This window comes from Haliaeetus albicilla, chromosome 9 (assembly GCF_947461875.1).
Source record: "Haliaeetus albicilla chromosome 9, bHalAlb1.1, whole genome shotgun sequence".
NCBI lineage: Eukaryota > Metazoa > Chordata > Aves > Accipitriformes > Accipitridae > Haliaeetus > Haliaeetus albicilla.
Window position 1 is genome coordinate 4,514,388 of NC_091491.1, and position 23,802 is coordinate 4,538,189.

The window sequence follows — 23,802 nt, forward strand, 5'->3', positions numbered from 1 at the left end:
ATTCAGCAAGGCGCAAGGTCAGCTTCCAGTTACAAGTCTGAAGGTAAAAGACTACCAGTAAACCAATAAAAAAATGGGAGTTCAGTTACAGATGAGATGGCTGGCTGCTCAGCCACGCTGGCCAAGGACTTCCCCAGACCTGGGACTCTGGTCGCAGCAATGCCCCTCTTGGCATGCAGCCCCACACGCAGTGCACTGGTGGTGCGATGGTCCCCGGCACTCCTCGAGTCCTCAGGGCAGAGTGTGACCACATCTCAGAAAGCCTTTGCTGTCCCCTCAGGTAGCCTTTGCGCACCTTGGATGGCTAAAGGTGGTTTCCCCTGCAATGAGACATCATCTGTTCGATCGTGAGTCCTTTCAAGGATGGGATGCTGCAGGTTCTTAGAGGCTCTTTCGCTCTGCTCTGGGCAGGCTGCTGGGGACAACCAGCCTGGACTGTCCCCATCTGTAAGACCCACATTTTGTTAGGCTTATTGCTGGTATGAGACAGCTTTCTATGGGTCTCACGCGAGGTGTTATGTAGATAACAATGTCAGTAACAGCTGGCTTTGTTTTGATACCCTTGTGACAAATGATTCCCCCATTCCCAAGAATTTTTAGATGCGCTCCCGTTTGCAAAGCAGGGCAAATGCTGCCTCCTTCCATCTGCTGCCACTCACTGCTGAGGCATGACTGGTGGTGTAGGTCTGAATCAGTTCCTGTGCTTCAGCAGGAGCTAGAGCCTCCAGCTTGGGACTTCTCTGCTTTAGGTACATTTCATTTGCTTCTACCTCTTCAGTGCATCAGCTGCCTTAGAAGAAAAGAAATTGCAGCAAAAAACTGCTCAGCACTAGGACTGCGGGGAGTGAGTGGTGGGTTACAGGTCTGGCGTGCTGCTGACTGCTGATCGTCCCTCTTGTCTGGGGGACACCGTCGAGAGAGGCACAGAAACAAGGCTGAGTCCCACAGGGAGGGAGCAGAGCCTGAGGCAACAGGGCAATGGAAGCTGAGACCAGGTGGGGCTCGGGGACAGAGTTGGGAAACACCCACTCATGCAGAAAGCAGAGACCTAAAGCTCACCTTTGCTACCACTGCTACCACAATCCCCAGCAGGGCCAAGATGACCAGTCCCACTTGGCCCTTGTTAAATCGCTTCAAGAGGAAGAACTTGGCCCAGTCCACCTTCTTCTGGCTGCTAGGTGGGTACCAGAGATTGTTCGTACCCTCCATCTTCAGGTCCTTGATCAAGCAGGTACAGCGGTGGGAGAAGATCTCAAAGCTGTGCTTGCCGTGGTAGGCGCCCATCCCACTGTTACCTGAGGGACACAACCCAGGCAGGTCACATCATGCACGGTGACAGTTGCACTTCTTAAATTCTGTTTGGCAGCCCCCAGGACACTGGGAAAGCTTGGTCACAGTGCTTCTCACACCTGGAGCAGCTGCTCTGCTCCCCAAGGGCAGAGAAGCAAAGAGCAGCTTTAATAACTACCCAGAAATAAGTGAGGACCTGCTCGCTTCCTTGAACTGGTGCTGCTCAGGCTGGTTGTGTGCAATCACCCTTGCAATGTTAACAGCAGCAGTCCTCTCCTCCCCAGGGCCAGTCCTGCTTCTCCCACAAAATTTACACTGGGGTCAAGGACAGGAGGAACAGAGTCTATTATTTCAAGCAGTGGGACATAAGAAGGACATTCAGCAACCTGTCATAAGAAACACCCAAGACCTCAGCCCTCTACCCACTGCCAGGTTGTCTCTGCCACAAAGCCACGAGCCTGACAGTGACCGTGGAAACTCAAACAGCCACTTGGCCACAAGCAAATTCATGCCATGCCCCAGCATGGGAGAACTGGAGCTGTGGACAGGTGTGCCAGAGGGTTTTCCTCTCCCGCTGGCACCAACACTGCTCCAACCACTAATGAGCCTTTTTACAAAGGAACCCACAGTGAAAATAATATTAATGGGAAAATGCAGCTGAAACTTTCTGAATTGCCAAGCGGGCATGGCGGCACCTGGGTCAGAGGCTGCCTCTGGGAGACTGAAACCAGGCATATGGGATGGAGCAGGGACTCACCCACACCGCTGAAGGGTAGATCTGGAACCAGAGTGCATAAAGATGTTGTTGCCTGTCACGCCACTGCTGGAGGTCTCTCATATCACCTGTCTGATCAACTACCCAGAACGAGAGATGGCACAGGACAGAGGGAGATCAAGACAGGCCACCAACACCACAGCATTTACCAGGTGGCCAAGGTGATACCTGCATCCTCCTTTGTGGAGGGGAACAGGTTGTGCCTTGTTCCTTGAGGGAGGCTGGCTTTACATTACTTAAACACAAGATCTGCCCAGCTGGAACAGAAATGGAATGAAAAGGCTCCATCTCAGCGGGACAGGTCGGAGGCGGTGGTACATCTGCAGGAGCTTGGGGTGCTCAGCCCTCCCACCCAAAACGCCTGAGGCTGTTGTGTCAGAGGAAAGCCCTGACCTAAATTCCTGAAGCTGGCACAACAGAGCCTGGAGCAGAGGCAGGAGACGTGCAAGGAACCAGAATCCACCAGCGTGGGCCGGCCAGCTGGGACACACGGGGAGCTGTGCAAACACAGAGTCCTTCAGCAGGAGGCTGAGAGCCTCCACCAGCTCTGCGGACACTCGCGGCCCCCATGAGCCAAACGCTGTGATTCACATCCAAAGAGGAGACGACACAGGTCCTGCGGGGAGCCGTGCCTGGGACCGGTCACGTTCAGGATTCACCTGAGCAGAGAAGCCTCCACAGGGGAGCACAGCCCCGACCCACCTTCTTGTCGGAGAAGACATACAGGGCAAGGGGCTTCTCCCAATGGTTGATGAACTCAATGGCTTCATCTACGCTCTTCACGGTCAGAATGGGAAGGACTGGTCCAAAGATTTCCTCCTCCATCACCTTTGACTCCGGAGAAACGTCAGTGAGGATAGTCGGTGCTGAGGCAAACAGGCGGGAAGGAGACGGTTGAGCCGGACAGAAGACGCGGTCCATTGCAGGACCTCGTCCTGGGCACCGTCTGCGTACAACACACACCAAACAAGCCACAGACACCCTCAGCCCCCAAAAGGCACCCGCTACCACCTCCCCTCCCCAAAGCTGCCAGAAGCACCTATGAAGCAGGAGGCCTCATCAGCCTCTCCCCCGTGAGCAATCTTCTGCCCTTCCAACAGGCCCAGGATCCTCTTGAAGTGACGCTTGTTGATGATCCTTTCGTAATCCGGAGATGACTTCACGTCTTCCCCATAGAACTCCTGCCAAAGGGCACAGCAGAACCAAAGCGCTCAACACACCGGCACAACAGCCACAGCTCCAGGGCTGCAGCTTCAGAAACTCAGACCTGGGCTGTAACAGGAACAACTCCCGCAGCACGAGGAACTCCACGCTCACCTGCAGAGCCGCCTTGATGTTCTCCACCACCTTGCACTTTGATAGCTTGTCTGTGCTCCCTGCGAGGAGGTCATCGCGGTGGGACCCACACTCCTGTGCTGGGGCAGAGGCACCTCGCAACACACGTGTTGTGTTTGGCCAAGCCCTGGCCAGAGCCAGGAGCGGCAGAGGGTGGGCAGGATTCCCCAGGACGCTGCAGGGACTTACACGCTCGGTTTATTACTTAAATTCTCAGTGTTTATTTAGTACTTGCAAAATAGATCATTAGAAAGGCTTAGCACATGGATTTTCAACAGACATGAAGAACCCCCACCTATTGCGCAGTAAATGTAATCTTCTACTCTCTTGTGAGTAATTGCATTTAAGAATCATTTTTAATTTTTCCTTATTTAAACGTTAAGATTTCTAAGGTCCATTCACCTTAAATTTCTCCAGCATCCTCTCCCCAAGCCAGGACAAGCCCCATATTATCTCCCAGTGCAAGATTACGGCAGACCCAGAAGCTCAAACACAAAGGAGTACACGCTCTTTCAGTAATTGTTTTCCCTTGGAGGAATCTGACCAGGAAGGGGTTTGTACTGGTTTTGGCTAGGATGGAGTTCATTTTCATCATAGTCGCCAAGTGTCTTCCCACTAGGATGGTGCCGTGTTTTGGATTTGTGACGAAAACCGTGTCGGTAACACACCCGTGGTTTAGCTGTTGCTGAACAGTGCTTGCACAGCGTCAAGGTCTCTCTGTTTCTCACACCGCCCCACCAGCGCGTAGGCTGGGGTTGGCAAGAAGCGGGGAGGGGACACGGCTGGGAGAGCTGACCCCAACTGACCAAAGCGACAGATATTCCAGACCATAGGACGTCATGCTCAGCCATACAAGCTGGGGGGCGAAAGAAGAGGAAGGTGGGGAGCGGACAGTGCGAGTTACGGCGTCTGTCTTCCCAAGCCACCGATACGTGCGATGAAGCCCTGCTCTCCTGGGGATGGCTGAACATCTGCCTGCCGAGGGGAAGTAGTTCACGTATTCCTTAATTGGTTCGCTTGCACGCCCAGCTTTCGCTTTACCTACTAAACTAGCTTTATCTCAACCTACAAGTTTTCTCCCTTTTACACTGCCGATCCTCTTCCCTGTCCCGCTGGGGGACTGAGCGAGCGGCTGTGTGGGGCTCAGATGCCCAGCCGGGCTAACCCACAACAGGGTACTTTGTGATTCCCACTTCTCTAAACAGGAGGCCTGAAAGTTCTCTTCCATGAGCCCGAGACACTCTTAGCAGCAAAACACAGGCAGTGCAGGTAGCGTCTTTGGAATTTGCTAACTGCCAGATAACGGTTACAGGCACACGATGAAACCCAGAGCCCCAAAAAGGGCGTCAGCCTGCATCCCCTGACCAGCTGTGGACGACTCTGCTTCGCGGACATCCAGGAATATTTCACCTCAAGTAAACGGCAAGGGGAACCTCACTAGGTTTATTCATCACCATCGCTATCGGTAACACGCATCAGCCAGCACAGCCTGTCTCAGACTCGTCACCAAGAGGGTGGTTGTTCGGGGCACAGCAGAAGACAGACCATCCCGAACGCTGCAGGGAAAACACTGTCAACCCAATCACAGCTGAAACTTAAGCTCCTCTTTGTCACTGGAGAAAGGGAAGCGGTTCGGCGCGAGACGCAGCGTGCGCGTCCCTGGGAGCAGAGCTCTGCGTGGCATGGGGTGGACGTAGGGACTGGTATTTCTTGCTCTGCAGTCCTCCTTTCGAGAGCTTGCACCCAGTGGTCCCTCCGTATCAGAACGCCTTTTTAGTAAACAGGAGTCCGAGCCTTCTCTTGGTTAGTGCCTCTCTAAGGTTACTCTGTGCGCTCAACAGCCCACTGAAACGACCCAGTACGAAAGAAAAAAATGACTTCTCAGCTTAAAGGAACAGACACAAAGCGAGCACTCGGAGTATGACTTGCACGTGGCGCCTTCTCCGCTCTTCAGCAGCAAACCATCTGTGAAAGCAAAACACAACACCAACGTCCTGTGAAGGATTTGCTGACACAAAACCAACTCCCCTTCTAGAACAGCCTGAAGCAAAGCTCCTTCGCTCAGGGTGACTTCCCCAGGGTCCAGCTCGCCGCTCTCCTGCCCCCTCAGCATGCACGGACCGGTTATCTCGGACGCTGTGCGAGCTCCGAGCACTGCCGGGGAAAGCATCGCTCTCCGGCTCCAGGGCGAACCTTCTGCAGGCCCCACAGTCACTCCTCGGACAAGACTTTGCCCCATCTCAAACCACGTCTACACGCAGGAGAAGAAAAAGGCTCCTACCTCACTGTGACAGCCACAGCAGTGCTCTGAAACCTGCTCCTCCTTACCACACACTCAGCCAGCCCAGCCTCTGAACAGCCAGCACAATCAAGAGAGCTTTTCTCTTCAGCACAGACTGGTGATTCTGAGAAAACCCAAATCATTTCAAGACGCCGTGAGTTTCCCCCCTTCGCCGAGAAGGCATTCACCTAGACAGGGGCTGCCTCCCTGGCTGGGGCTTCAAGGCCTCAGCCGCTTGTTGGCTCTTACACCTCCTCCTGCACCCAAATAAGCAGGCAGGTTCTTTCCCCTGGCTTGTTGGGCTCCTGCACGTCTCGTCTCCTCGCGGGAGTCGCTACACAGAACAGACTGAAGGGGAGAGTCCTCATCCACCCTGCCATCCTTGCAAGCAGCAGCCGGCGCAGCTGCGCATCGTGCCTGGTCTGCCAGCCACGGAGAACCACCAGCGATCATGCTTGGACTTTTAGATCTTACCCCTCCACCTCGGGAGGCGTCTCGAGTCCTCCAGCCAGCACCAGCAGGCTTCTGCCTCCTGCAGAGAGGGGAGGACATCCCACCCTTCCGCACTAGCCAGTCAGGAGCAGGGAGGAAGCAGAAATAACCGAGCTAAGGTCAGATGGCGGCTGCAACCGGGCGAGGAACAAGAGCTCCTCACAGCCCTAGGCATTAGGACACAGCCTCCCTTCCCAGGGCACCATGGCTCAGAACTGCAGCCGTCTGGCCTAGGCTGCGTGTGGAGCAGCTCACAACGCTGCTCAAGAAAGGCCTGGAGTCGAAACCACTCCTCACCTCGCCAAAACATACCAACCTCTGCCTCTGGAGGGAGCTTCTCACCGGCATCCCCTACCAAGGCAGGGCAACAAATCCTACAGCAGCCTAGGACATCTCTCGGGGTACATTTCTGTTCTAGATACCACTTGCAAGAGCGAGAAGCAGATCTTGATAATTTCAGGCGGGTCAGATTATCATAAGCCTCACGACAGAAAGAACAGCTAAGAAAGGGCTGCGGCCGCAAAGGGTGAACTTGCAGAAGGTCAGATGAATCGCACATGCACTCACGCGGAGGGCCAAGACCCAAAGCTCACCTTTATCACCACCGCTGCCACAATCCCCAGCAGGGCCAAGATGACCAGTCCCACTCGGCCCTTGTTAAATCGCTTCAAGAGGAAGAACTTGGCCCAGTCCACCTTCTTCTGGCTGCTAGGTGGGTAACGGAAATTGTTCATACCCTCCATCTTCAGGTCCTTGATCAAGCAGGCACGGCGGTGGGAGAAGGTCTCAAAGCTGTGCTTGCCATGGTAGGCGCCCATCCCGCTGTTACCTGAGGGACACAACCCAGGCAGGTCACTCTGCAGGCTCAGCCAGTCAAACCTTTGGCCGCTTGGGGCCACCAGCAGGGCAAGAAGCAGCACAGGAAAATTTCAGCTGCTTGCCAGCTGCGCTGCACGTTACCTGCCCTCCATCTGCCTCGCCCCAGTTTAAAAGCACAACTTCTCCTCCACGTGCCTGCAGAGAGGACAACTGATCCTTCCTCTCTGCAGCACTTCTCAGGCTCCAAGATGTCCACCTGTACTCCACCCCTCTTCTGCCCCACCGCCTTTTCGCTACACACTCGCCAGTATTTCCTTGTCTTCCTGCGGGCACTGCTCGCTGTGCCCATCCCCACCTCTTCCCTAGATTTAGCTCCCTCTCAAAGCACCGTGCCGAGGCTCTGAGATCCGACCGGTGCCGTGTGAGAAGGGTTTCCTGAGGAGCTTTGCAGGGTACACCTCCGTTTCTCAATTCCAGGACAGCGTGCGCTGTTCACAGCAGCACAACGCTGCTGGTTCACTGTCAGCTTGCGAGCGCTGTAAACACCCAAACCCTCTTCTGCAAAGCTCCCGAAGGCTGTTCTGTAGCCTGTTCCAATCCTCCCCAAGCTGAAGTCCTACCCTTCCTCCTGCAATTACTGCAATCACTCCAGTCGCAGCTCGTGTTTTTAAAGCACCTTTCACATCAGTCTGCACTAAATGCTTCAGTCTTCCCAAAAACACACCCAAAGTTTTCTCCCTTTTGGCCCCTGTCCTCACGTACTCTCAGAAATAATAATTGTTATTATTATTGAGATCTGCTATACAGAGACCCTTCAGCTGTAACAGGGAGACACAAACCATCAGCTGCTGTTCCCTGGGTCACACCGCGCAGCAAGTCACAACACTTAAGGAGCTCCAGTAACTTACCAACACCACCAAAGGGTAAGGTTGAGAGGACAGAATGCATGATGACATCATTTCCAGTCACACCCCCACTGGAGGTTTCTGAGATAACTCTTTTGATTAACTGGCAAAAGAAAAAAACCAAAGAAAACTGTTACAAAGGCCCAGAAGAGACCAGACCACGCACCTGAGCAGGACTGGGAGGGGAGCTACGAGCCAACAGGCCATCGTGTTCACTTTCTCTCGCAGACAACTCAGACAAGCCCTCTCTGTGCAGCGTTAAGTCAAGGAAAGTGGGAAAGTTCAGAGGAGGGATGGCAAAGACGGACACCTGGGAGCTCGCCTCCTGTGAGAGACCGAAAGAGTTAACGTCTCAAATATTGTGGTGGGGCAAGTTCTGCTTAAAGACAAACCCTGCACAGCAAGGAACCCAGGTGAAAATCCCATCAGCTCAGACATCAGCAACAGGACGGGGAGGGCTTGCTGGAGGGTGCGCAGCTCCCTGGTCTGATAAGCTGTTCTGATACAAAGATCAAACAATGTCCGCATCTGCAGGGAAGATGTTACTGCACAAACGACCCCCAAGCCCAAAGGCTCACAAACTGCTCATTGACCTGACGAGTTCGGGTACCTGCCCGAAGGAGGGGAAAGGACGATAAAAGGACACAAACTGAAGCCCCGGGTGCGCAAGCCCACCGGGACTGGACCCCTCGGCTGACTGAACCAACACTGGGCCCAGGGCCAGTGAAATCTTTCTCTCTTCCTTTTTCTCTCTCTGTCTTCTTCTCTCTTTCCTTTTACTTTTCCACAATCCCTACACCTCATCCATTTCAAGACATAAACCATTGACCAAGTCTGAGACTAAGAGTAGATCCAGCCGCCCCTAGACCCTTCTCTGAGGAGGAATCTGGAAAGCAAGGGGGTCTGCTCTGAGCCTCATGACTCAACGGGAGGGATCTCCTTATTCCCTGAAGTGATGTATATGGTTACACAGATTACAGAAGTAGTCTTATGCCAGTTCCTGTTGTGAGAAACCCTGCCACCTACTACCACGCCTCCCCAGTTCAGTTTGCTTTTCTCGTGAATAAAATCTTACCTGATCGTTTGTTGTCATTTCACCTTAATTTAGCCCAAGAGAATTTTGAATTAAACACGACTCCCTGGTCTGTCCAGTCTGGGTCGTGACACCTCCCTAGCAATATATTACAAGTAACTAAATTAACTGTGAAAGACTACATGGCGTCAACGAGGAAATTCAGCTTTTTATCCTTCTATTTCACAAAAGTCATGCAAACACAGAGTCCTCCAGCAGGAGGCTGGGAGCCTCCACCAGCTCTGGGGACACTCGCAGCCCCCGTGAGCCAAACGCTGTGATTCACATCCAAAGAGGAGACGACACAGGTCCTGCGGGGAGCCGTGCCTGGGACCAGCCACGTTCAGGATTCACCTGAGCAGAGAAGCCTCCACAGGGGAGCACAGCCCCGACCCACCTTCTTGTCGTTGGAGAAGACATACAGGGCAAGGGGCTTCTCCCGACGGTTGATGAACTCAATGGCTTTGTCTACGCTCTTCATAGTCAGAATGGGAAGGACCGGTCCAAAGATTTCCTCCTCCATCACCTTTGACTCTGGAGAAACGTCGGTGAGAATAGTCGGTGCTGAGGCAAACAGGCGGGAAGGAGACGGTTGAGCCGGACAGAAGACGCGGTCCATTGCAGGACCTCGTCCTGGGCACCGTCTGCGTACAACACACACCAAACAAGCCACAGACACCCTCAGCCCCCAAAAGGCACCCGCTACCACCTCCCCTCCCCAAAGCTGCCAGAAGCACCTATGAAGCAGGAGGCCTCATCAGCCTCTCCCCCGTGAGCAATCTTCTGCCCTTCCAACAGGCCCAGGATCCTCTTGAAGTGACGCTTGTTGATGATCCTTTCGTAATCCGGAGATGACTTCACGTCTTCCCCATAGAACTCCTGCCAAAGGGCACAGCAGAACCAAAGCGCTCAACACACCGGCACAACAGCCACAGCTCCAGGGCTGCAGCTTCAGAAACTCAGACCTGGGCTGTAACAGGAACAACTCCCGCAGCACGAGGAACTCCACGCTCACCTGCAGAGCCGCCTTGATGTTCTCCACCACCTTGCTCTGGATGGATGGGTCACAGATAATGTAGTCTGGGGCGATGCAGGTCTGCCCACAGTTCATGTACTTCCCCCACGTTATCCGCCTGTGGGGGAAAGGGAGATGGTTTCTCCATGGCCAGACCCTTCCAGACCCCACAGCCCAGCCAACAGCGCCTGAGTGACACCCACGGTCTGGGAACAACGGCCCAGAGACGTCCACCTGCCCATGGCTCCCTGCTCCACCGCTGAGACCCTGCCAAGGGCTTCAGCAACCTGACCTGCAGGCAACAGCCAGGTCACAGTCCTTGTCAATGTAGCAGGGGTTTTTCCCACCCAGCTCCAGGGTGACGGGCGTCAGGTGCTTGGCGGCTGCTGCCATCACGATTTTGCCCACTGTGGAGTTGCCGGTATACAGGATGTGATCGAATCTCTGCGTCAGCAGCGCTGTCATCTCGGCTGCCCTCCCAGTGACCACAGGGTACAGCTCCTGCGGGGCGAGGGTGCTGGCGTCACCCCAACCCCGTACATCACCACGGCAGATAGAAACCCGGGGACCGACACGAGGCCACGCTCACCCGGTCAAGGTACTGGGGGAGGAGATCAGCCACCAGCTGAGCCGTGTTCTCGCTGATCTCTGACGGCTTCACCACCACGGCATTGCCTACAAGAAAAATGCAGCACGGCCGCTGAGCCCTCGCACTCCTCCCCTGCCTCCTGCAGCACCCACCCGCGGACCCACAAAGGAGAGGAGCTGTGGCGGGTCCCCACCTGCTGCGATGGCCCCGATCAAAGGTTGCATGACCAGGACAAAGGGGTAGTTCCAGGTCCCGATGATCAGCACCACCCCCAGCGGCTCGAGGCAGATGTAGGCCTCGTCCCGGATCATCAGCAGGTTCTTCTTCACAGGCTGAGGGGCTGCCCAGGACAGCAGCTTGTCCATGGCCAGGGCCAGCTCCCCCAGAACGCCCAGGATCTCATGGCCGTACGCACCGTGTCCACTCTGCAACAACAGGAAGCTTGGGAAGGGATGGTGAAGGCACCCATCTTCTACACCCGCTACAGCAGACCAGGGAAGCAAGGTAAATTCTGCTGGTGCAAAGTATCTGAGGTTGGTCATGCTGCCCCAAAGGATCCCCAAGAGAAGATGGTCAGTCTGGGTGCGCGGGGCTTCCAGCAGAAGCCAAAGCCTGGCAGCCAGGACCTGCCTTAGACTAGCTCCTTCTCAGGAATGGCAGTAGCAGACCTTGGCGCGACACGGGCAGAGCCGGGACCGTGGGGGATATCAGCAAAAGCCACGTGGCACAGCAAAGGCAGCCCTTGACCCTCCCGCTTGCCCTCCAGGGCTGACCGCTGTCCAGGCACAGCAGAAGGGAGAAACCTCCCCCCAGCCCACACCTTGTGCAGATCTGCCTTGATGGCTGCCAGGATCTCCTCCTCCTTCTCCTGCACCATCCGCTCCAGGGCCTTCAGCTGCTGCATCCTGAACTCCAGCGAGCGGCACCGGCCCGAGTTGAAGGCGGCTCTCGCCCGCCCAACGACCTCCTGCATCCTCTGCATGGCTGCTCAGCGCTGCAAAGAGAGAGCAGCAAGACCCGGCTCACTACGGGCCTGCCGAGGGCTACTCGGGCCTGGCAACAGTCAATGTGGGGCCACCACCAAGAGATATCCCACCCGGAGCAAGGCTCGGAGATGTTCTCCTCCGTGGGTGGCCTCCTGCTCCCCAGGCAACTGCTCAGGGCTTACACCCTCCAATGCCCCATCCTACCTGCGCAGGGTCCACCAAGGGAGGGCACCTCTTGTGGCAATCCAGCACCTCTGGGGGTAGCCGAGAAATCTTCTTCTGCGGGTGTTTCCTCCTAGCTCGGGGATACCCTTAAACCAACAGCCACCCCACCCTCTGCTCACAGCGATGCTCCCGAGGAGCCGAAGCATGGAGATGACCCTGGCCTCGGCTGGAAGCAGAGCTGTGCGCCTAGAGCCAGCCTGCACCTGTGTTCCCAAAACTGCAAGGCCCTCGCATGGCTTTGCAGAAACATGCCGGAACACTGCAGAGGTTTCATCCTGCTTCCTGGGAGCAGTCTTTCACTTTTTAGTCAGGGCGAGAGATCTGCCTGCAGTCCCTGCCTAACCAAATGAGACACCGAGGTTCCCTTGCAACCGTCAAAACGTGCCCTTCCCTGCCCGACACTGCAGCTGCGTGACACAGCCCCGATCCTGACTAAGAAAGGAGACAACTCAATAAAAAATGAAGGAAAAAAGGAAGTTACCTTCGGAGAAGCTTCTCTCTCCACCAGTCTCCTGCAGCCAGTGCAAGCCCTTCCCCTGACACAGCTCAGAGCGATCTCTCCTCCCACAAGAGGATAGCTGGCCCAGGCACAGGGCTCTTGCTCGATACGAGATGCCCTTTACCTAGATATATCCCCGCGCTGTGAATACGCAAGCCCTGGATTGCCGTGTTTAGCCAGAGCAGCAGCTCAAACGCTCGTGTGGGATTGCGAGAGCCCACGTGGCTTTGCCCACGCTGGGCGCGTGAGGCTGGGGGATCGCTTTCAACATGCCACAGCAGCCGCTGGGAGCCGACAAACGCAGCCCACGCTATTGTCCGGATCTCATCAAACCCCAAACGGGCAGCACCTGCAGATGGGGGGCAATCAGGGGATGGATTTGCACAGGACAGGATGGAAGAAACAGTCCAGCTCCTCCACAGCTCCCAGCACCGCCCTGCCCCACAACCTGCCCGTCTCCAGGCTCCTCTTTGGCAGCCAGCCTGTGCTCCCCTGCCAGAGCTCTGACGGATCCTTCCCCACGAGCAGGTCATCGCGGTGGGACCCACGCTCCTGTGCTGGGGCAGAGGCACCTCGCAACACACGTGTTGTGTTTGGCCAAGCCCTGGCCAGAGCCAGGAGCGGCAGAGGGTGGGCAGGATTCCCCAGGACGCTGCAGGGACTTACACGCTCGGTTTATTACTTAAATTCTCAGTGTTTATTTAGTACTTGCAAAATAGATCATTAGAAAGGCTTAGCACATGGATTTTCAACAGACATGAAGAACCCCCACCTATTGCGCAGTAAATGTAATCTTCTACTCTCTTGTGAGTAATTGCATTTAAGAATCATTTTTAATTTTTCCTTATTTAAACGTTAAGATTTCTAAGGTCCATTCACCTTAAATTTCTCCAGCATCCTCTCCCCAAGCCAGGACAAGCCCCATATTATCTCCCAGTGCAAGATTACGGCAGACCCAGAAGCTCAAACACAAAGGAGTACACGCTCTTTCAGTAATTGTTTTCCCTTGGAGGAATCTGACCAGGAAGGGGTTTGTACTGGTTTTGGCTAGGATGGAGTTCATTTTCATCATAGTCGCCAAGTGTCTTCCCACTAGGATGGTGCCGTGTTTTGGATTTGTGACGAAAACCGTGTCGGTAACACACCCGTGGTTTAGCTGTTGCTGAACAGTGCTTGCACAGCGTCAAGGTCTCTCTGTTTCTCACACCGCCCCGCCAGCGCGTAGGCTGGGGTTGGCAAGAAGCGGGGAGGGGACACGGCTGGGAGAGCTGACCCCAACTGACCAAAGCGACAGATATTCCAGACCATAGGACGTCATGCTCAGCCATACAAGCTGGGGGGCGAAAGAAGAGGAAGGTGGGGAGCGGACAGTGCGAGTTACGGCGTCTGTCTTCCCAAGCCACCGATACGTGCGATGAAGCCCTGCTCTCCTGGGGATGGCTGAACATCTGCCTGCCGAGGGGAAGTAGTTCACGTATTCCTTAATTGGTTCGCTTGCACGCCCAGCTTTCGCTTTACCTACTAAACTAGCTTTATCTCAACCTACAAGTTTTCTCCCTTTTACACTGCCGATCCTCTTCCCTGTCCCGCTGGGGGACTGAGCGAGCGGCTGTGTGGGGCTCAGATGCCCAGCCGGGCTAACCCACAACAGGGTACTTTGTGATTCCCACTTCTCTAAACAGGAGGCCTGAAAGTTCTCTTCCATGAGCCCGAGACACTCTTAGCAGCAAAACACAGGCAGTGCAGGTAGCGTCTTTGGAATTTGCTAACTGCCAGATAACGGTTACAGGCACACGATGAAACCCAGAGCCCCAAAAAGGGCGTCAGCCTGCATCCCCTGACCAGCTGTGGACGACTCTGCTTCGCGGACATCCAGGAATATTTCACCTCAAGTAAACGGCAAGGGGAACCTCACTAGGTTTATTCATCACCATCGCTATCGGTAACACGCATCAGCCAGCACAGCCTGTCTCAGACTCGTCACCAAGAGGGTGGTTGTTCGGGGCACAGCAGAAGACAGACCATCCCGAACGCTGCAGGGAAAACACTGTCAACCCAATCACAGCTGAAACTTAAGCTCCTCTTTGTCACTGGAGAAAGGGAAGCGGTTCGGCGCGAGACGCAGCGTGCGCGTCCCTGGGAGCAGAGCTCTGCGTGGCATGGGGTGGACGTAGGGACTGGTATTTCTTGCTCTGCAGTCCTCCTTTCGAGAGCTTGCACCCAGTGGTCCCTCCGTATCAGAACGCCTTTTTAGTAAACAGGAGTCCGAGCCTTCTCTTGGTTAGTGCCTCTCTAAGGCTACTCTGTGCGCTCAACAGCCCACTGAAACGACCCAGTACGAAAGAAAAAAATGACTTCTCAGCTTAAAGGAACAGACACAAAGCGAGCACTCGGAGTATGACTTGCACGTGGCGCCTTCTCCGCTCTTCAGCAGCAAACCATCTGTGAAAGCAAAACACAACACCAACGTCCTGTGAAGGATTTGCTGACACAAAACCAACTCCCCTTCTAGAACAGCCTGAAGCAAAGCTCCTTCGCTCAGGGTGACTTCCCCAGGGTCCAGCTCGCCGCTCTCCTGCCCCCTCAGCATGCACGGACCGGTTATCTCGGACGCTGTGCGAGCTCCGAGCACTGCCGGGGAAAGCATCGCTCTCCGGCTCCAGGGCGAACCTTCTGCAGGCCCCACAGTCACTCCTCGGACAAGACTTTGCCCCATCTCAAACCACGTCTACACGCAGGAGAAGAAAAAGGCTCCTACCTCACTGTGACAGCCACAGCAGTGCTCTGAAACCTGCTCCTCCTTACCACACACTCAGCCAGCCCAGCCTCTGAACAGCCAGCACAATCAAGAGAGCTTTTCTCTTCAGCACAGACTGGTGATTCTGAGAAAACCCAAATCATTTCAAGACGCCGTGAGTTTCCCCCCTTCGCCGAGAAGGCATTCACCTAGACAGGGGCTGCCTCCCTGGCTGGGGCTTCAAGGCCTCAGCCGCTTGTTGGCTCTTACACCTCCTCCTGCACCCAAATAAGCAGGCAGGTTCTTTCCCCTGGCTTGTTGGGCTCCTGCACGTCTCGTCTCCTCGCGGGAGTCGCTACACAGAACAGACTGAAGGGGAGAGTCCTCATCCACCCTGCCATCCTTGCAAGCAGCAGCCGGCGCAGCTGCGCATCGTGCCTGGTCTGCCAGCCACGGAGAACCACCAGCGATCACGCTTGGACTTTTAGATCTTACCCCTCCACCTCGGGAGGCGTCTCGAGTCCTCCAGCCAGCACCAGCAGGCTTCTGCCTCCTGCAGAGAGGGGAGGACATCCCACCCTTCCGCACTAGCCAGTCAGGAGCAGGGAGGAAGCAGAAATAACCGAGCTAAGGTCAGATGGCGGCTGCAACCGGGCGAGGAACAAGAGCTCCTCACAGCCCTAGGCATTAGGACACAGCCTCCCTTCCCAGGGCACCATGGCTCAGAACTGCAGCCGTCTGGCCTAGGCTGCGTGTGGAGCAGCTCACAACGCTGCTCAAGAAAGGCCTGGAGTCGAAACCACTCCTCACCTCGCCAAAACATACCAACCTCTGCCTCTGGAGGGAGCTTCTCACCGGCATCCCCTACCAAGGCAGGGCAACAAATCCTACAGCAGCCTAGGACATCTCTCGGGGTACATTTCTGTTCTAGATACCACTTGCAAGAGCGAGAAGCAGATCTTGATAATTTCAGGCGGGTCAGATTATCATAAGCCTCACGACAGAAAGAACAGCTAAGAAAGGGCTGCGGCCGCAAAGGGTGAACTTGCAGAAGGTCAGATGAATCGCACATGCACTCACGCGGAGGGCCAAGACCCAAAGCTCACCTTTATCACCACCGCTGCCACAATCCCCAGCAGGGCCAAGACGACCAGTCCCACTCGGCCCTTGTTAAATCGCTTCAAGAGGAAGAACTTGGCCCAGTCCACCTTCTTCTGGCTGCTAGGTGGGTAACGGAGATTGTTCGTACCCTCCATCTTCAGGTCCTTGATCAAGCAGGCACGGCGGTGGGAGAAGGTCTCAAAGCTGTGCTTGCCGTGGTAGGCGCCCATCCCGCTGTTACCTGAGGGACACAACCCAGGCAGGTCACTCTGCAGGCTCAGCCAGTCAAACCTTTGGCCGCTTGGGGCCACCAGCAGGGCAAGAAGCAGCACAGGAAAATTTCAGCTGCTTGCCAGCTGCGCTGCACGTTACCTGCCCTCCATCTGCCTCGCCCCAGTTTAAAAGCACAACTTCTCCTCCACGTGCCTGCAGAGAGGACAACTGATCCTTCCTCTCTGCAGCACTTCTCAGGCTCCAAGATGTCCACCTGTACTCCACCCCTCTTCTGCCCCACCGCCTTTTCGCTACACACTCGCCAGTATTTCCTTGTCTTCCTGCGGGCACTGCTCGCTGTGCCCATCCCCACCTCTTCCCTAGATTTAGCTCCCTCTCAAAGCACCGTGCCGAGGCTCTGAGATCCGACCGGTGCCGTGTGAGAAGGGTTTCCTGAGGAGCTTTGCAGGGTACACCTCCGTTTCTCAATTCCAGGACAGCGTGCGCTGTTCACAGCAGCACAACGCTGCTGGTTCACTGTCAGCTTGCGAGCGCTGTAAACACCCAAACCCTCTTCTGCAAAGCTCCCGAAGGCTGTTCTGTAGCCTGTTCCAACCCTCCCCAAGCTGAAGTCCTACCCTTCCTCCTGCAATTACTGCAATCACTCCAGTCGCAGCTCGTGTTTTTAAAGCACCTTTCACATCAGTCTGCACTAAATGCTTCAGTCTTCCCAAAAACACACCCAAAGTTTTCTCCCTTTTGGCCCCTGTCCTCACGTACTCTCAGAAATAATAATTGTTATTATTATTGAGATCTGCTATACAGAGACCCTTCAGCTGTAACAGGGAGACACAAACCATCAGCTGCTGTTCCCTGGGTCACACCGCGCAGCAAGTCACAACACTTAAGGAGCTCCAGTAACTTACCAACACCACCAAAGGGTAAGGTTGAGAGGAAGAAATGCATGATGACATCATTTCCAGTCACACCCCCACTGGAGGTTTCTGAGATAACTCTTTTGATTAACTGGCAAAAGAAAAAAACCAAAGAAAACTGTTACAAAGGCCCAGAAGAGACCAGACCACGCACCTGAGCAGGACTGGGAGGGGAGCTACGAGCCAACAGGCCATCGTGTTCACTTTCTCTCGCAGACAACTCAGACAAGCCCTCTCTGTGCAGTGTTAAGTCAAGGAAAGTGGGAAAGTTCAGAGGAGGGATGGCAAAGACGGACACCTGGGAGCTCGCCTCCGTAGCAATATATTACAAGTAACTAAATTAACCATGAAAGACTACATGGCACCAACGAGGAAATTCAGCTTTTTATCCTTCTATTTAACAAAAGTCATGCAAACACAGAGTCTTTCAGCAGGAGGCTGGGAGCCTCCACCAGCTCTGCAGACACTCGCGGCCCTGTGAGCCAAACGCTGTGATTTACATCCAAAGAGGAGACGACACAGGTCCTGCGGGGAGCCATGCCTGGGACCGGCCACGTTCAGGATTCACCTGAGCAGAGAAGCCTCCACAGGGGAGCACAGCCCCGACCCACCTTCTTGTCGTTGGAGAAGACGTACAGGGCAAGGGGCTTCTCCCGACGGTTGATGAACTCAATGGCTTCATCTACACTCTTCATAGTCAGAATGGGAAGGACCGGTCCAAAGATTTCCTCCTCCATCACCTTTGACTCCGGAGAAACGTCAGTGAGGATAGTCGGTGCTGAGGCAAACAGGCGGGAAGGAGACGGTGTGAGCCAGACAGAAGACGCGGTCCATTGCAGGACCTCGTCCTGGGCACCGTCTGCGTACAACACACACCAAACAAGCCACAGACACCCTCAGCCCCCAAAAGGCACCCGCTACCACCTCCCCTCCCCAAAGCTGCCAGAAGCACCTATGAAGCAGGAGGCCTCATCAGCCTCTCCCCCGTGAGCAATCTTCTGCCCTTCCAACAGGCCCAGGATCCTCTTGAAGTGACGCTTGTTGATGATCCTTTCGTAATCCGGAGATGACTTCACGTCTTCCCCATAGAACTCCTGCCAAAGGGCACAGCAGAACCAAAGCGCTCAACACACCGGCACAACAGCCACAGCTCCAGGGCTGCAGCTTCAGAAACTCAGACCTGGGCTGTAACAGGAACAACTCCCGCAGCACGAGGAACTCCACGCTCACCTGCAGGGTCGCCTTGATGTTCTCCACCACCTTGCTCTGGATGGATGGGTCACAGATAATGTAGTCTGGGGCGATGCAGGTCTGCCCACAGTTCATGTACTTCCCCCACGTTATCCGCCTGTGGGGGAAAGGGAGATGGTTTCTCCATGGCCAGACCCTTCCAGACCCCACAGCCCAGCCAACAGCGCCTGAGTGACACCCACGGTCTGGGAACAACGGCCCAGAGACGTCCACCTGCCCATGGCTCCCTGCTCCACCAAGGGCTTCAGCAACCTGACCTGCAGGCAACAGCCAGGTCACAGTCCTTGTCAATGTAGCAGGGGCTCTTCCCACCCAGCTCCAGGGTGACGGGCGTCAGGTGCTTGGCGGCTGCTGCCATCACGATTTTGCCCACTGTGGAGTTGCCGGTATACAGGATGTGATCGAATCTCTGCGTCAGCAGCTCTGTTGTCTCAGGTACTCCTCCAGTGACCACAGGATACAGCTCCTGCAGGGCAAAAAAGAGCATTATAGTTACCTTGATTTAAAGGAAATCTGTCAAGGCAGCAGCTTTGCATGGTGGGCACTCACTTGTGCATTACGATAGGAGCTGGACAAAGGATATCGATAACAGAGGGAAGCTCTGCTCCGTCCCCTGAAACAGTTTCACTTGCCACTTTATGCCACATGAACTAAACAAAATGAAGATTGAGGCCAGTGCTGATACAGGCTGTGGAGCTGCTACCACACATTAAGACCAAGGAGACATATGAGCACCAGGCTCTCCTGAGGGCTGCCTCCTTCCTCAACTTGCCCCCTGCCTAGAGAAAGCACTAACTCACCCTGTCAAGGTACTGGGGGAGGAGATCAGCCACCAGCTGAGCCGTGTTCTCGCTGATCTCTGACGGCTTCACCACCACGGCATTGCCTACAAGAAAAACGCAGCACGGCCGCTGAGCCCTCGCTCTCCTCCCCTGCCTCCTGCAGCACCCACCCGCGGACCCACAAAGGAGAGGAGCTGTGGCGGGTCCCCACCTGCTGCGATGGCCCCGATCAAAGGTTGCATGACCAGGACAAAGGGGTAGTTCCAGGCCCCGATGATCAGCACCACCCCCAGCGGCTCGAGGCAGATGTAGGCCTCGTCCCGCATCGTCAGCAGGTTCTTCTTCACAGGCTGAGGGGCTGCCCAGGACGGCAGCTTGTCCATGGCCAGGGCCAGCTCCCCCAGAACGCCCAGGATCTCATGGCTGTATGCATTGTGTCCACTCTGCAACAACAGGAAGCTTGGGAAGGGATGGTGAAGGCACCCATCTTCTACACCCGCTACAGCAGACCAGGGAAGCAAGGTAAATTCTGCTGGTGCAAAGTATCTGAGGTTGGTCATGCTGCCCCAAAGGATCCCCGAGAGAAGATGGTCAGTCTGGGTGCACGGGGCTTCCAGCAGAAGCCAAAGCCTGGCAGCCAGGACCTGCCTTAGACTAGCTCCTTCTCAGGAATGGCAGTAGCAGACCTTGGCACGACACGGGCAGAGCCGGGACCGTGGGGGATATCAGCAAAAGCCACGTGGCACAGCAAAGGCAGCCCTTGGCCCTCCCGCTTGCCCTCCAGGGCTGACCGCTGTCCAGGCACAGCAGAAGGGAGAAACCTCCCCCCAGCCCACACCTTGTGCAGATCTGCCTTGATGGCTGCCAGGATCTCCTCCTCCTTCTCCTGCACCATCCGCTCCAGGGCCTTCAGCTGCTGCATCCTGAACTCCAGCGAGCGGCACCGGCCCGAGTTGAAGGCGGCTCTCGCCTGCCCAACGACCTCCTGCATCCTCTGCATGGCTGCCCAGCGCTGCAAAGAGAGAGCAGCAAGACCCGGCTCACTACAGGCCCTCCCTCCTACAGATGGAAACTGACTGTTCCCACAAGGATTGGACACACTCTCAACCACCAGCTGCATTCCCACCTCCCCAGCTCGAGGGCTGATATCTGCTATCATTCGGTCCTAATTCTGCCATATCTTCCTGAAACCTTAAATAATCTGCTGCAGTTTGTGATTTTTGAAGTTTGAGAAGGAGCACAGGGAGCAAACGTCAGTACAACAGCAAGGGTGTCACGCAGGCAACCGAAGGGCAGCTCCTGGCCGTGGCCTAGGTCCGGTAAGGCAGCCTTTCCTCGCATCCCGGTACCGAGCACTACCCAGCAAGGCCACGGCGAGGAACCCCACCGACCTCCGTGGAACCCCCAGAGACCTCCCCCCGTGCGCCAACCGGGCTGAGGCGAAGCCTCCCCGACCGCGGGCCTCCCCCGTCCACGCAGTGGTGCCGCTGCCCCCGGGAAGGGCCCACAACCCCCGGGAAAGGCCCCTCCGCCCACCCGGGGCCGCCGCCGCCCGCCGGGATCCCCCCTTCGCCTCAGGCCGCTTCCGCTTTCCGCTCACGTGACGGCGCCGCCCTTCCACCCCACCCTACCCTACAGACTTCCACCCCCCCCCCCCCCGGAGGTAGAATGGGAGAGGCCGCAGGGCCGCCGCCTCCCAACCTCCTTCCCCCCGAATGGAAGCGGCCGGCGTGGGGGTGTGCAGGGGTCCCGCCAACCCCCTGCGGCAGCGGCCCGCGCCCGGTTCCCGGGCCGGGGGTTAACGGTCGGCCCCGGAGGAGGAGGAAGGAGGAGGAGGAGGAAGAAGCGGCTTTGCCGAGCTGCTGAGCACCTTCCCGCCGGCGGGCAGGAGGGACGTTGCAACCGTATCGCTTCCTGCGGAGGCTGGAGCTGGCAGGGTCCGGAGCAGCGTCCTTTACAGCTGCAGGCGTGAGCTTGGAGAACACGAAGGGAGCGGGGAGTTTGGCAAGAGCATCAGAGGAAAGAGCGAAAAGACGAGAGCGAAGAACGTGAACCGACAACCCCCGGCGGCAGGAACCGGGCAGGGCCCCCCCCCGCCCCGGGAACCGGCAAGCAGGGCCAGGACCTTGATTCCTACCGTCAGGAATGCTCCTTCCCTTCGTCCCAGCGCCTCCGCTTCTGTGGGCTGCCTTGCAGGAGTGCCAGCTGCTGGCAAAAAGCTGCCAGTCCCCCGTGGGCTCCCCCGTGGGTGGGAACTGGGTCTTGGCACGGACTGGGGCCCAGCAGGTTGCGAAACGCTGACAGACGTGGGGCAGGGAAACGAATTGCGTGAGAAGTCAGGGGGGCAAAGTCCCCCTCGGGGTTGCTTATCTAAGGAGGGTACGTGGCACGGGGCAGATTTACCCCTCGGTTTTTCCCCTGCAGAGCAAATGCTGCGTGAACTTACCGAGCGCCTCGTATTTGGGCGGCGTTTCTGAGCCCAAGCACTGGTGAAGGGGATTGTGGCACCCTTCCAGCAACCTCCTGCATCGGCAGGAGGGGGAGATGAGTCGGTCAAGGAAAACTGGCCAGCAAGCGCTGAAAATGCAGGTGGTGTTTTGTAGGAGGCAAAGCAATCAACAGGAATAGCCTGGCCAGGACAGTTGAATTAACCTTGATACAGCACTCATGTGGGAAACAAGCCAAAAAAAAAAAAAAAAAGAAGGCAGGGAAAGGAGCTGAGACAAGGCTGGGCTCACTCCAGTTAAAAATAGTCCTGCCACAACTTGTTCTAAGAAATGCAAGGGGATTATTTGAAAATTACTCTCGGGTTGTTCTGTGCTACCATTTCCGACACACTCTTACACAGGCCATTTATTGCTAATGCTCCTCAGCTGAAACTATGCCCAATTAAATCTCTGCCCTCCACACACCTCTGTGATGCAGAGGGCCAGCAGCTGGGTGCTCATGCCCAGGAGATGGGGCTAGCATGGAGCACATGCTTCCCCCCCCCCCAAAAAAATTTCATGACATTTTCCCAGATCAGCATGGCTGGCTAAGGCTGGGGCAGCCCTTTAGCTCAGCAGGCTGTGCCCGAACCACGACTCCCCCCGAGACACAAAGCTTGGCTTTCGTGAAGTCAGTTGGCTTTGCTGGCAACTCCTGGGCTGTGGCTCAGCCAGCACATGAACATTTCACAAGCTATTGCACAAATCTCAGCAGTAAACAGTCTGCCATGGAAAAGAACGACAAGAACAACTGCCAATACTTGCGTGCAGGAGGCAACATGTAAAGGAAAAACAGGCTGGGCTTGACAGGGCCCTTGCACTGTGGTATATGAAAAGGAGTGGGGTTTGCATTCCAGAAGACACAGGTAGGAGAAGTGGGAACATTCCTTGCAGGAGCATTACCTGATGCAAACATGCTCTCCTTGATCCTGTTGGCGTCCTTGCAGGCAGGGCAGGTTGGAGCTCTGTCCAGGCACCACACTGTCTGGAGGTCCAAGGAAAATTAGATAAGGAATTAGCACTACTGCAATCAGAGTAAAAGTCTTTGAGCTCTCAGCATGGAGTATTACATTGGGCCTAGGGAAACAGTGCTGCAATACATCCGCTGCAGGCAGCACACCCACCAAGAGGTATCTGCAGGAGCAGGGAGATGGTTATTTACTGATGTTTTCCAGAGTAGCCATTCTCCAGAGCCTGTAAAATTCTCACCCTTCAACCCAAGGGTTTTCATGCCACAGCAGTGCTTCTTGTGCTTTGCATCACACACAGGAGGCAAACATCCCAGTTCATCCCAGTGGCCAGCAGGCTGGTACTGTGCCACGCATTTGCAGAAACCTGGTTTTAAGGCTTCTCTGTAATTGCAGAAATGAGAGAGCAGCAGCATGCAGCATCCTGGGAGACATTACCTTTTGTCCTTGTCAGGGACATCTTTTAGCCAATTATGGACAGGAAACAAGGTTGACAGCATTTCAAGCATTGCAAAATATCAGTTGAGTCTCCCTGGAGCGGCTGGGTGAGATGTGGATTTCAGGGAAGCGTGGGATCTCATGTGAGATGGAAGAATACCTCAGACAGCACCCGCTGAAACGCATGGTCTGCAGTGTGCTCCCCACGCCTAGGAGCTGACAGCGTTTTCTATTTTTATTCGGTCACTAAGAGACAATAAAGAAGGGAACTATTTATGGGAAAGTAATTGAACTCCAGAGGAACTGGGAGGTAAGCAGTACTGGGGATGCTCTAATCCCCATGGCTATACTTAACAGCAGCCAGAGATGGTTTATTGAGAAGCTGAGCTTGAGACTCCCCTCTCCCCTCCACTCCTCACAGACCCTTGCTCTCACTCCCCTCTTGGAGTCAATTATAGCAAGGCACTGCGGTGAGACAGCCTCCTGCCCTGCACTGGGCCTGGGGAGGATGCCTTTATGCTGTTCCTTGCCCTGCTCCCAAAAGCATCTAGCAGAACCTGGGGAAGGGGGACTTTGGTTTAGAGATAAGCTGTGCAGTATTTGGTTTC

General features: G+C 55.5%; 2 protein-coding genes across 11 annotated transcripts; both read right to left on the reverse strand.

Annotated features, from left to right (window-relative positions):
- LOC104321391 (aldehyde dehydrogenase family 3 member A2) lies at positions 1 to 11,555 on the reverse strand. Of its 3 annotated transcripts, XM_069791065.1 has the most exons (11): positions 11,394 to 11,555; positions 10,767 to 10,998; positions 10,574 to 10,659; positions 10,277 to 10,485; positions 9,985 to 10,102; positions 9,707 to 9,848; positions 9,367 to 9,533; positions 7,901 to 8,000; positions 6,767 to 7,002; positions 5,682 to 5,805; positions 3,598 to 5,365 (listed from the first exon to the last, which is right to left on the reverse strand). In XM_069791065.1, the coding sequence occupies exons 1-10, from the start codon at positions 11,553 to 11,555 to the stop codon at positions 5,725 to 5,727; spliced, it is 1,533 nt and encodes a 510-aa protein (XP_069647166.1). In that variant the 3' UTR covers positions 3,598 to 5,365; positions 5,682 to 5,724. The 3 variants fall into 3 exon arrangements, with proteins under 3 accessions (XP_069647167.1, XP_069647166.1, XP_069647168.1); XM_069791067.1 differs by lacking the exon at positions 5,682 to 5,805; XM_069791066.1 differs by lacking the exons at positions 3,598 to 5,365; positions 5,682 to 5,805; positions 6,767 to 7,002 and adding an exon at positions 1 to 1,295.
- On the reverse strand, positions 11,404 to 21,923 carry LOC138686729 (aldehyde dehydrogenase family 3 member A2-like). 8 transcript variants are annotated; one of them, XM_069791055.1, is made up of 13 exons: positions 21,749 to 21,923; positions 21,440 to 21,599; positions 20,141 to 20,314; positions 19,514 to 19,745; positions 19,321 to 19,406; positions 18,778 to 18,986; positions 18,500 to 18,617; positions 18,222 to 18,363; positions 17,881 to 18,047; positions 17,261 to 17,360; positions 16,127 to 16,362; positions 15,042 to 15,165; positions 12,958 to 14,725 (listed from the first exon to the last, which is right to left on the reverse strand). In XM_069791055.1, exons 1-12 carry the CDS (start codon positions 21,829 to 21,831, stop codon positions 15,085 to 15,087), a joined length of 1,788 nt encoding a protein of 595 aa, XP_069647156.1. In that variant the 5' UTR covers positions 21,832 to 21,923; the 3' UTR covers positions 12,958 to 14,725; positions 15,042 to 15,084. The 8 variants fall into 8 exon arrangements, with proteins under 8 accessions (XP_069647158.1, XP_069647156.1, XP_069647155.1 ...); XM_069791054.1 differs by having other exon boundaries at positions 21,428 to 21,599; XM_069791057.1 differs by lacking the exons at positions 12,958 to 14,725; positions 15,042 to 15,165 and adding an exon at positions 11,404 to 11,567 and having other exon boundaries at positions 21,428 to 21,599; positions 21,749 to 21,921.
- Positions 21,924 to 23,802: the final 1,879 nt, after the last annotated feature.